Source organism: Cygnus olor, chromosome 4 (genome assembly GCF_009769625.2).
Source record: "Cygnus olor isolate bCygOlo1 chromosome 4, bCygOlo1.pri.v2, whole genome shotgun sequence".
Classification (NCBI taxonomy): Eukaryota; Metazoa; Chordata; class Aves; order Anseriformes; family Anatidae; genus Cygnus; species Cygnus olor.
This window is the reverse complement of record NC_049172.1, coordinates 5,451,136-5,463,892: the sequence shown is the minus strand read 5'-3', so window position 1 is coordinate 5,463,892 and position 12,757 is coordinate 5,451,136. Positions and strand designations below refer to the sequence as shown.

At 34.9% G+C, this 12,757-nt stretch overlaps 1 protein-coding gene across 18 annotated transcripts in view; it reads right to left on the bottom strand.

Annotated features, from left to right (window-relative positions):
* Nucleotides 1-12,757, bottom strand: part of TBCK (TBC1 domain containing kinase) — a 107,785-nt gene that overhangs the window by 62,071 nt on the left and 32,957 nt on the right. For 13 of the 18 annotated variants that reach the window (XM_040557110.1, XM_040557115.1, XM_040557111.1 and 10 more), the window contains 12 exons: nucleotides 11,965-12,025; nucleotides 10,624-10,685; nucleotides 9,746-9,807; nucleotides 8,897-9,045; nucleotides 7,757-7,898; nucleotides 6,236-6,335; nucleotides 4,399-4,448; nucleotides 3,912-4,041; nucleotides 3,020-3,118; nucleotides 1,665-1,727; nucleotides 617-743; nucleotides 8-58 (listed from right to left, as the gene is read on the bottom strand). In XM_040557110.1, coding sequence (XP_040413044.1) covers nucleotides 8-58; nucleotides 617-743; nucleotides 1,665-1,727; nucleotides 3,020-3,118; nucleotides 3,912-4,041; nucleotides 4,399-4,448; nucleotides 6,236-6,335; nucleotides 7,757-7,898; nucleotides 8,897-9,045; nucleotides 9,746-9,807; nucleotides 10,624-10,685; nucleotides 11,965-12,025 — 1,096 coding nt within the window. The remainder of the gene's footprint in view (nucleotides 1-7; nucleotides 59-616; nucleotides 744-1,664; nucleotides 1,728-3,019; nucleotides 3,119-3,911; nucleotides 4,042-4,398; nucleotides 4,449-6,235; nucleotides 6,336-7,756; nucleotides 7,899-8,896; nucleotides 9,046-9,745; nucleotides 9,808-10,623; nucleotides 10,686-11,964; nucleotides 12,026-12,757) is intronic. The other 5 variants (XM_040557121.1, XM_040557128.1, XM_040557122.1 and 2 more) reach the window with 1 other exon arrangement.

Genomic DNA, 12,757 nt, shown 5'->3' with positions numbered 1-12,757 from the left:
TACTCACCTTCATTGTTAAAATTCAAGTACAGGAATGGTGCACAAAGAGAATCAAGACCTAAAGAGGGAAGAGGCACAAAAGAACAGCATGAAGATCCATCTCATTTATTGTATTGCGTAAGATGAATTCATTAACTTACCATGAAAATTTGCCTACTTGATAGTGATTATAATACCTTCAACATCAGGCTTCACGCATAATGCTGAGAACAAGCGTGAAACCAGTGCATGAAAACAAAGAGGATTTAAAATTGTTAAAACTATAGCACTGAATTGATTATTCGGCCTTGGCTTTCAAGAAATGCAATTTACATTCCGAAGAACTTGCCCAGTAAGTTCTTCAGTGTTTGAACTGGAATAAGCAACAGATTTTTTTTAAAATGAATTGATTGAAATTTAAGGAGAGCATAAGAATGAGGCGGGCAATTTTGCGTTAAAAATTAAATATAAATTATTAGGAACCAAGTTTGCAATATAGGATCTAAATTTGCAATAACCCACAGATTCATTCTTCAAAAGAAACAAAAGGAAAAAATCCAAATAAGGTGTTTTTTTTTCTTAAGTTAACCATAGCTTTCCAGGTAATTATCTGAACTTGCTAACTAGTCAAACTCACCTTGCCAGTATACCAAATCAGGATGGGAAACAACCCAGGCCTTCAATACACGCCTAAACTTTGCATGACCCTCTGGTGATGACAGCAGTTCATCATACTGATGGCAACGAGGAATATCAACTTCAATCTGTACCACAGCCAAGCATACAATATAAAGAAATACATATAAGGAATCAAGATAAGTGGGGAAGTACTACAGCAATCATGCAACACTAGAGCTGGAAGTCAGCCAGACAATATAGGTCAGACCGCCACCAAAACCACAGTCTGCTTCCCCCATCACTCTCAGAAATGTAACTGAAAGGGGACAGGGCACTAACAGCTGCACTTAAAGATAAAAAACAGAGAGGGTTTGTTGGTTTGTTCTTTAATAAAAATAAAAATCAGATTCATGTTTTAAGAAGGGTTCTAACCATTGAAAGCAAAAAACAACAGATTACATCTATATATTTTTTTTTCTGACCCAACCTTTGGCCCATTTCAGGTGCTACCACCACTTTGTTCTACAGGGTAACTGAATCAGAGTTCTCAGAAAGCTGGACCCAATTTGATGGAAACTATGTATTCAGACAGCTGATGGAATAGTTTTGCTCATGGTGTCTATTCACATTTGGTAATACTTCTTAGAAAACTTAATTAGTCAAGAAACCCATTTCTGTGAAGCAGATTTTACTTCACAGGATCTCAGGGTACTTGGTGAAGTCCGGCATCAGGTCCAAAAGGCACAATAAATATTCAATAAAAACAGAATTTTCAACAACACATCAGTAAAATTGTTCACTACACTTTGCTGTTGCTACAGAAACAGAGGTTCTGAAGTACAAGAAGATTTCACTTACCAGGTGTTATAAGTCAAATTGAGCTAAACTAGTTGTTCGTATCAGTTCTGCAAGACTCTTGCTACAGCATGAATAAGGTTAGAGGACAAGGGAAACCTCGTAGTATGATCAACCACATCTGCCATCACAAGCAAATGACAGCCACTGGTGGAAAAGATCTTTGCATTACTCCGACTTACAATATTTGGTCACAACAGAAGTCTTCTTACCTGTCTGTCTGTAGGAATTGGTGTGTCTTTATCAATGGCATCGTATTTAGCTTGTATGGCACCCTAAATGTGGAAGAATATATGAAGTTAGAAAGCCGGTACTAATGTAAAGGCATATTATAACGTACACACAGATATACAAAAGCTGACTGTTTTTGTCAAATACTTTAGTTGGCAACTTTTTTCTGAAAATATATACTTTCCCAAAGTACAGAAAATTCTCACTGCTGAATTTTAACAAAAGCATCTTTATCCTGCTATAATTCAGGATATATAGACCTTTCTATGACATTCCCGATACCCTTAGTGATTTTCTGTTGTTTACATAGGAAGCAATATACTTGATCCATTTTCCATTTTCAAGGTAACTGAAGATTTCAATTTAAATTAAGTAATTTACCTTCGACACTGCCAAGTGGCTTTCAGCATCATCTGCATAAAGGCTTCCTATTAATTACTATTGATATTACCAATATATACAACTTTTAAGTAGCCAGTACATGCCTAAATCCTGGAACAGGTACGCTAACAAGTGCATTTTAATGTTATGGGACAGGGAAATACTACCTTCATTGTACACATGGTAAGCTGATGAAGCGTATGAACTCACCAAGCAGGGGCCAGGCCAGGCCCCTGACCAGCACTTATTCGTTTCCTTTACAGCTTTTTTTTTTTTTCATCATATTATAAGGCACTCAGCTGATCACACCCTAAGCTAGATTTCCTAAAAAAAACACACCTTGAGATATGTAATCTATAAGAATCTCTTTGCTGCACTACTGAAGATTGCAAGCAGAATAGATGCAAAAGCTGAGCTGTTGAGCAATCTCTCTGAGGGGTCCTCATTTCTGGGAAGTTCCTTTCTAGTAATCCTTTTGGGCAAAGGACACTTCATTTGTTTATTCTCCAGTCTTTGGAGGATGTGTATTGGTTAGCAGGTGAAAAAAAAGATATATTTGATATTTTTCACCCTGATTTGCCCACCTATCGCTGACTGGGGAAAACTGCATTTGCCAAAAATAGTGAAAAAAAAAAAAAAAAAGTTAACTACCAGTTGTATTTAAATAATCTCACAAGATTTATTGTACGGGTACTATTTTTCCAACCTATAATCAAAACGAAATATAAAGGCTTTCAAGTCAATATTCTTTGAAATCAAATAATGTCAGAGGCAAGAAATGTGCTTGAACATTGTCTTTGCTCATACAATTTCATGCATCATTTTCTTTAAAATTGCACTAATTTACCTGCCAAATCTTCAAATCCTGTCCGGCTTTCCTGTCCAACCTATTCCTATCCCTTTCCTTCCCTGGTCAACACTGGAATTTCCACAAACGGCTTCCCATTACTCTTACCTCAACACCCAACAGGGCAGCCCAGGTTATGCCTCTCAGGAGAGGAGGGATGTCAACCCTGGCTTCTTTCCAAATTTGGTTTTTCTTATATGGGTAGGCCTTCAAAGAGAAGAGAGTAATAGCAAAAACATTAACACATAACTGAAATGAATCTAATCCCAATCCTGGGAAGTTTTTTCTACAGATGACAAACTGTGTCAGTCTGAACAGTGAATGCAAGTTTTACAACAAGCAAGTTTCATTCCTAAAAGGAAACCCTGGATGGTAAAGTATGGTTAGATATTAAAAAACCTGCTCTTTCTCATAAACGTATTCATGTGCTTTGGTATATATTTGATATATAAATTTAGTGATACTAATTATTATTTTTTTTCTTAATTATATGTTTATACTCATATATCCAATTTTGTTTCATTTAACATTTCTAGTTTATGCCTTCCTAAGCACTGTACCTATTAACGAGGTTAAGACTGCTATTGTTTTCCACTACAGTACTGCTTGGAAATGCAGAAATATGCACAGGTGTATTTATACCTATATTAGGTATACATACCGTATAAAAGCTATAAATCAGGGAATCAGTCAGGAATAACTGGAATAGTAAGTCAGGAAATCAAGGATGCAGAATTAGTTTCTTCAGTAAATAGCAGGTATTAGCAGCAGCTCTATTTTTATGTGCATACTTTAAAGTCTACTTTTATATTCAGCACTAATAAAGAGACCTATTTCTCATATTTTTATTTTCAATCTTGTTATATTTTTGTAAGGCATTCTCGCTCCTCTCCTTTGTGGTCTCTTGCATCTCTGCTTCCTTTTTCAATTACCTTGTCCTTCAAAAATCCTCTAATTAACAGACCAAATCCAATTATCCAGCATCAGAAAGATTCCATACCTTTAAGAGCCTGTCAAACAGGACAATTCTGTTTAGCTGATACTCTGTGTCCCTCTCCCGGATGATCAGAGGAAGACTGGCAGCTGCAGACAGCTCATTACTACTATTTGAATGAGGTAAAGTTGACTGGCTGGAAAAAGAATTACGATAGTAGTAGTAAAGAGCAAAAACCACAATTCACTGTGAAAAAAATGAATACCCAGTGATGCATTTTTGAGTCAGAAACTGGAAATGGATAATTTTAAATATTCAGCACAAACAGTTGATTTACTGAACAGGAAAACAAGTTAGAATTCTCAGTTTGGATTCAGGGCCCTAAAGCCACCGGTGCAGAGTGCCTTTCAGTTCTTACCAACTTTAAGAGCTAAAGCATGACACGCTAGGTTTGCTCTTGGAAGAAGGCTGTCTAGCTGTACAACGTGCTACTCAAAACTAGTAACTCAAAATTCAGTCCCTTACATATATACACCTTTACACACACACTTACTCATCTTCGAGTAATGGATAAAATGCTTCCCCACCAACATCTTTCAGTCTCTGAAATGAAGAATAAAGACAATTCATAATCAGAAAGCTGTTCAGAACTCACAAACAAATACTTAGTGGGCTCTGAAAACTATTACTTTACAATTCATTTACCAAATTTAGTAGCTTGCTCTGAAACCTGTCTTCAGCATTAGCTCAGCTCTCAATCAGCAAAGTAACATATAGCCTTTAACACTAGAAAGTTTTACTAATACAAACTATTTTATTATTATTTTTAAGAGATAATGGAAATCCTTCTGCCTGAAGAGAACTCTGTTATTGTGTACATAAACCTATTTACACAAGCACACACAGAAAAAGCTTCTATGGACCATGGATTAATTGATCAATATTATTTACTATTTTCTTTTCTTTTCCTTGCTTTTCGACATGGACTTCCTATCTAAGTAGCTGCAAAGCAACTGCAGAGCTTGGTTTTATTTTTTTAATCAGTTCAAAAGTTATGTAAATTTGAGTTCCTTTTAGGAGCAGCATCTTAAAGCTGCACAGAAATACAGACACTCGCTGGGAAGGTGACAGACAAGCGTGCCTGGACTCTTGCCTGAAGTTTTCAGACATCTTTGGTGCATCATGATTAATGTTTAATACCATCCTCCCTGCAGTGCTCTGTTTTGCAGTTCAATCCTCAACTTAAAGGCATACAGCACACAGCCTGTTCCTCCTGGGATTGACAGAACAGTTCACTCTCAGTTCGTTCAGACCTGATCCTCTTTTGATTTCAAGCATCATGCTCTGCTCCATGAAAAGTGTTTGAAGAATTGTGTAAGTTCAAAAAATTATTTCAACTAACATTGCAAGGTTCAGGCTTGTATCTTCCCCAAATAAAACTGCAGTAAATGTGTACTACAGTTTTATTTGGGGATGATACAAGCCTGAATGCTGCTGCATTTATACAAGTAGGCACTAATAATCAAAATTACAGATTAAGGTTTGTTTGTTTTTTTTTTGTTTGTTTGTTTGGTGGCAGACATCAAGACCTCAGGAGTCATTTTCCTTATTAACCTCCATAGTCATATGGAAATGATTTTTATAAAGACTGCTACAGAATTGCAATTGCTACTATAAAAAGCAAGTTGTAAACACTGCATCGTAAATTTCTAATTCTATAGCAATAAAGCTCTACATCTGTGAAGATACGTGAACAATTAAAACACTTCAGTGATGTATGCAGTAAATCTTGTAACCCATTGCTACAGCAGGTAAAATAAGTTCGCATAAGTTTATTATTCCACTGAGAGAAAACTGCGTAACTGCATTTTGGCAAAGTACTTTGAAGTGCTCTTTCAAAGTAGTTGTTTAATAGCTATGTATTCCAAAGGTTAGTATTAAACTACTAGAAATTTGACATCCAACTTTAAAGGATAAATATATGAAGGAGCTGCAACTGAATTGAGCTGATCTTTCTTTTGAATATTGTGAGCCACCTACAGACAGGAATTAAAGAATGCAAAAAGACACTCACTGTCCCAATTAGTTTAGCAATATTGCAGAATATCAGGTGCTACAAAATTATTGGGACTGCACCAGAACAAAGCACAGGTGATAAAAAAAATTAGAACAGAGGAGGGGGAAAATAAACCAAATTTAGAAAGCTTTTACAGAAAAAGCAACTTAATAGCATAAATCAGAATCTAACTTAGATACCAAGAAGTCTTCTCTTGGAATCATTAACACTGCCCTTTTGTAGAAACAGCAGTAGGAGCTGCTATTCCATATTCCCTTTAAACAAATGTTTCTGCAGCAAAGACATAAGCACCTGTGCACAGAATTTTTCTTACATTTCGGAGCTGGCACAGAGACAAAGTCACAGTTGTGTCATCTAGGAGGGAACTTCTATCTCGTCCTTGCCCAAAGCTTTCACCGTCTTCTAATAAAAAGCTTCAAAAGGGAGAGAAAATATATAATTCAGGTCATTTTATAACATAAGATTTGATTTAGAAAAAAATATCTTACATCAATCAGTTTCTTCTTTAAAACAAAACAGTAGCTCTTAGAAGTATACTGCATTGACTCTGCAAAGCATGAAACCTGCTATCAAGGGAATGTACAATCACCTTAAATTATTCAAACAGCTTTTTGTGTAAAAAGGCACATTTCAGGCTTTCCACGACTTTGGTTTGCCCACAAAGGAAGACTAATGAGATACGAGATTAACATTCCCTTTTATTCCTTGAGCTGGCACAGACCAAGACTGCTATTTAATGGGAGAAGCAAAAATGAAACAGCACTGTCATTTGAAAGCCGTTTCCAACCATGACAAAAAAAATCGAGCAAAAATCCGATGCAGACCTGTTCTGTTGCAGTCTAAGGGATTAACAAATGCATCCAAGAAAGAGTATATAGGAATTGCCTGTTTGGTGATATTTTAAAGTAGACAGCATCAAACTGATCACTAGAAATTAAGCTAACATCCTCAGTATGACTTCGGAAATAGAGTCAAATTGCATTTTTGAATGAACACCTCATCTCCATCATAGTTATCACGACTGAAAATGTTTTCCCCACATAACTTGAAAGCAGAAATATTCACCTACGGGTACAGAAATAGGCAATCCCTCAAAATGTCACACTACTGTTGCTATCATACCATCACTTAAAATCTAGATTTTTTCTTTTTTCAAGATACTGCACTTTTGCTGTACATGCTGATTTCATATGTTTTTAAATCACAGACCCAGCAAACTGATTTATATGAACACAAAATTCTGTTTATTAAGATCAGATTGCAGGATTAAGACATCAATATATTACATAAAATTGCAATGTGTGCAGCAATAAGATAAAGGCAGTAACAGTGTTATAGAATTACAAGTAAAACCAAGCATTTAAAAATAAATAAATAAATCAGCTGATCTGCTGAAGAAATGAGCTGACCATTCAGCACTGCTGCTCTGTGAAAGAGAATTCAGATTGTGAGAATTTGCTACAGAATGAATTAAATTCCAGTTAAAAATACTGTATTCAAGCATAGTGAAACTTTTTTTTAATTGAAACTTAATGCTATTTGAATGCATGCCAAATTTAGTGACTTCCAGTTCATTATGTTGCACTTCACCTAAATTTCTTCTCAAATTTCAGAAAGCAATCTGAAACGCAGCTAGATAACAGATACAACTGTTCAAATAACACCTCAAATTTGGTAAGATGGGATGTGAAATGATTTTCTGCTGTTCAAGAATGCTATTTTCACTGTTTTTCACATATACACAGGTGTTGAAACTAAAAACCAAACCAAAACATTCTCTCAGCATCACTTCTCCAGACATTGTCCTTCCCTTAAAGCGCTTCTCTTTCCTTACTTGGGAAGCGTGCAGACAGGTGGCTTTGATCGAATGATTTCCTTGTTGACAAGTTCTTTCTCCAAGTCTCCTCCAGCCAAACACCAGAGATAATAAACCTCTTCAATTGATCTTTCTGCTAGGTAATCACTATCTTCATCTACTAGGAGAAACCACATAAAAAGTGAGTTACAGCTTTTTAGGCAGCTTGTATTTCTTCCTATCACTCTAAACACGTTCTGTGGAAGAAAAGTTACTACACTTGAAAAGTCCTAGACCATAATATGAGGTTAGAAGAGAAAGTGATGTACCCTTTGCACTGCTCTTTAGGAAAATTTACAGAAAGAGCAGATGGGCAGAGATCAGAAAAAAAGCAAATATTTTTGCAGTTTGCCTTGATGATAGAAAATAGAACCAATCAGATAGCTAAATCAAAGGGTGGAGTTTTGCTTTCTGGGCATCTTTTTTTTTTTCAAAAAATTAAATAAAACAAAAACCTTATTTTGTCCCCAACAATGTTAAGAGAACAAAAAAGAAACTAGTGACTCATGCTGTCTCATCTTCCTTTCACATATCATATACATTAACTAGGTATAAAATCTTAGTCACCAGGAATTGTATAGTGAGACTTTTCTATATATGTAGGAATCTTAGAGTTCATCAAAAAATGTCAGTGAGGACTTGAAACTTTCATCATACTGTAGTTTTAAACTCAGAAACTTCTAACCTTCTTTTATTCTGGATAATATGACCTCTCTCACAAGGATTTAGTTTGTCAGTACTTCCAAAAATAATCTCATGCTATGATTCAAAAGAATCCAGTTACCAATTCACAACACAACGTAGTGGGGAAAAAACCACCACCACCAAAAACCCTCTTGTACATGTAAGTGTTCAAATCAAAAAGGCAAAAATGATACTGATATCCCAAGGTACACTTGAATAGTAATGATAACTGTTTATTCCCTGAAGTCAAAGTACAAAAATCAAGATGCCATCCTTTGATTTGAACACATCCCTCAAAATCATGTCTGCCTCCATCTATGCCCATTAAAAAACTTACTACAAAAATTGTAGTTTTATACCATTTAATAGTTTCTCTCAAAACCATTTTATTTTCCTTCCCCTTTCAATGACATTCATCCCACTACCTGCTTTTACCTTTGCATAACTGACTTATGTCTTCAGGAAGTGTTAAGTTAGCACACCTTGGAGAAGATGAGAACAGACCAGCAGGTTTGTGAAAGGGAGGGTATGCCAAGGATACTTCACTGAACAAACTGTCATGCAGCAATTCTTCTGGAGTTGGCCTTGAGTTAAGAAAAGAGAATACAACACTATGAATAAAGTGCTTCCATAAATATTACACTTCAGTAAGAAATGTCCCCAGTAATAAATATTAACAAGTGATGTCAAATTTCAGAAATTTTATTACCAAAAAACCTATCAATTTTGTTCAATTCATAATTTATAACACTGTGCAGTCTGTTTATAGCCCAAGTTCAGATCTCACCTTCATTTAGTATATAAAGCAACTATTTTCTTAACTCCCTTTTAATTCCTCTAAGCAAATGGGAAAAAAATGCAAATGTAAAACTTCAATTAAAGAACAGAAGCCTATTTCCATTTTCAGAAGAAAGTTGTGATGGACTGCCATAACAAAAATGTCTTTTGAAAGAAGAGATTTGAAGAAAACGGTCCTAATTCTGACTACAGCACAACTGCAGTAACCACCATGGACATCCAGTTATGGAATCACTAAAGCTGTGAAATTAAAATGAAAATAAGCAAATAGTTTTCCCGCAAAAATATTCTGCATCAATCTCAAGGTTTTGCACACTTCATTATTTTTTTCTGAACTCTTTACTTTCAAATATTGCAAAGTAATAAAACCAAGAAGTTATTGTAGGTAGCACAAATAATCAGTATTCCAAAAAACGTTCAGCGACTGGACTTCTAATTTCACAGAATCCTAACAGAGTTTATTATACATTTGGAGTGAATACTTGCCTCTTAGAAGGCTGGAATGTAAGGCATTTTTTCAGTAGATCTATGGTATTTTCAGGAAGGTCCTGGAACATAAGAGAAATATGGAGGGGTTCTGGTCATTACTGTCCTAATTGAGCAAGCCACTTAGCTCATACTTAGCTTTTAATATACAGGCTAATCCTCTGAAAGCAATAAAATTTGACATCCACATGTATGAGGTTAGCTGCATGAGATCAAAATGCTGTGTGGAAGTAATTTCATCACCCACATTTACTATGGAGAAAAGAAGACTAGAAAATTCAGTGTATGCAGTTATTTATTTTTACTTTTCTAGTCTAGATATTCTGTACACAGCTTGAAACAATACAATACCTGGGAACTCCTGATAACAGTCAGAATTCGTTTTACACAGTGTTTCAAAACATAAACACTAAAATTCACTGATTAATTCTGTGTGCGGGGAGGAGTTGAACTGTATAACAACATTGTCAGAATGTGTAAAGCAAACTAGGTAGAAGGCTACATTTCTAGAAGAAAAATCCTTAACCTCCAACATTGTAAAGAAAATTAACAACTGACTGAACTATCCAGCAAGTATTAAATTAATTGACAAGTATCCAGCAAGTATTAAATTAATTGACAACAATTTTAAGAAAGAATGAACATTACCTGCACTGGGTACTTGAAAGGATCTTACATATGTATTTGCAGTATAGTGCAATAAATTCAAGTGAATAAATAAGTTTACTTTTATACAAATATATTTTATATGTATGAGTTTTTATGTATAAACAAATACAAACTTATATTTCATATGTATATATGAAATCCTATGCAGAACAACAATAATAAAATGTTTTGGATAAGATAGCATAGAAGAGTAAACTAGTTCCACAAACCTTAATAATATCAAGGCAACCGTGTTCTTCAGCTAATACTGTTACAATATCATCTACACAGCCTTTGAAAAACAAACAGAACAGTAAAAAAGTTAAAGTCCATGAAAAAAGTGATAGTAATTAAACAGGATATCAGATGAAATCCCACCACAGCATAGAATACTTTTTTTTTATTGACGTTGCCACATCAACTGAAGGTGAATTCTCAAAATTAGAAATGAAAGTAATATCCCCAATGCAGACAGAAAATTAAAGCCTAGAAAATTTAAGTAGTGCATCTAATTTAACAGTGAAAGTCTTTTTTGCAGGCTTAGTAAATCCAGAGCGTCAGTCTCTGCCAAATAAATTCCAACAGCCTTTCTATTTATTAAAAGGAAATTGAAAGAACTTAAAAAATACCTGCATATAGAAGCTCAAAGGACTTTTTATTCGCTACTTGCAGATTATACTGGAAATGTTTTATAATTTGTTTTCAATGCATTATTGAGAAAATAACTCCCAAGTCAGAATATGGGCATTTTTCAGTGGATAAAGGTTTATAATAACTTGCACTTAACTTGAAGGGGACTCAAACCCTTCAGGAAGCTTTGCTAATAAACCACATGCCAAAACAGACAAAATTTTATCACCAGAGTACTAACTACTCAATAAAAAGATGTTTGTACTGACAGTATCTTTAAAGGTATCGTTATTTGCTCTGGATAAATTCAGTAACTTACTCATAAACCTTCAAATCGCAAACTCATGCTCTGCCCTTCTTCATGGCTCATACACAACCCCCACAATAAACTAAATTTTAAAAGCCACAAAATAGTCCTACTTTCACACTCATTTACATTACTGTAGACACGGAGTTTTTGCTTAATGATTGTAGAGTTCGTAGATGAAGTCAGAACAAAAGCCTAGAGCTAGTAATAAGCTCCTCAGCTCTCTATTTTCTGTCTTCCTGTTTGAGTTCTGCTTCTCCCTGCTTGGTATCACACTGCTACTGCAGGGACAGTTTTCTTTAGTGTCATACAGTTTCTATCTCATTTCGGAGACTTCCTGGAACACAGAACAACAAATAACCAATACAAAGACCACCTTCCTGGACATGTTTTTCCATAGCTTGCCCTTACTCTAACACACTCATGGCTCTTCTGCAACGTTATTTTACCTGGCAGCCATCTCTGCAGCTTCCCTAAGCAAGCAACCATGCTTCAAATGCATTTTAAGTTCTGGAGATGAAAGCAGACAAAAGATAAAGTACCTTACGTCTGAGCATAACAAGCTGACTTGTTTGTGAAGCTCTAATGATAACACTACTAGGAAACTTAAAAAAAATGATTTTGTGCTACTTACCCAACATAATTATAAATTTTAATCTTTCTGCTATCTCCAAACTCTGGAATAATTTTCTCCCCTAAATGAATAACAAGATTAAATCAACATCTGAATGCTTCTACATAAAAATATTTAGATAGCACACGCATCCACCTATATACAAAAACAGTGAAATAAGCTTCTTCAGAATAATTTTAGAAACATTTAGAAACATTATTTACCCCCAAATATACCAGAAGCAGTTTCATAACATCATAAAGAAAAAAATGTATCATTTATAATGTCTCTTAACTTGAACAAATAAAAACAAACAAAAAACATGCAAAACGAATCCCCAGGTTGCCTCAGCAAAGCTGCAGGTTTATTATTAGTTCAGTAAAAAGCTTTCAAAAACCTGTATTTTTTCCAATGCGAGCGCGAACAAAGGTGATGTTCATGGTCCTGACCTGGTGACAGCCATAGCTTGTATGGCACACTATTTTTGAGAAGTCATCCAAATATCAATTCTAAAATGTTTCGACAATATTTTTATGAAAATGTACTTATTCAAAAGAGGAATAATGATCTATGAACACTATGAGAATTCACAGAATACATAAAAGAATTTCCAGTGCCCTGATGTATTTGCTAACTATAACATGTTCTTGACCATGTAACTGTCAGACCATTTAATTGTATAATGAAACTAACTATTAGTATTGGTATATTTGCCAGATCGTGTTTCTGTACAGAATGTTGCTGTCTTTGATTGAAAGTCAAGTTTAACATGTACAAGTGGTAAAGATTATGTTGTCTTAATTTATTCTAACAT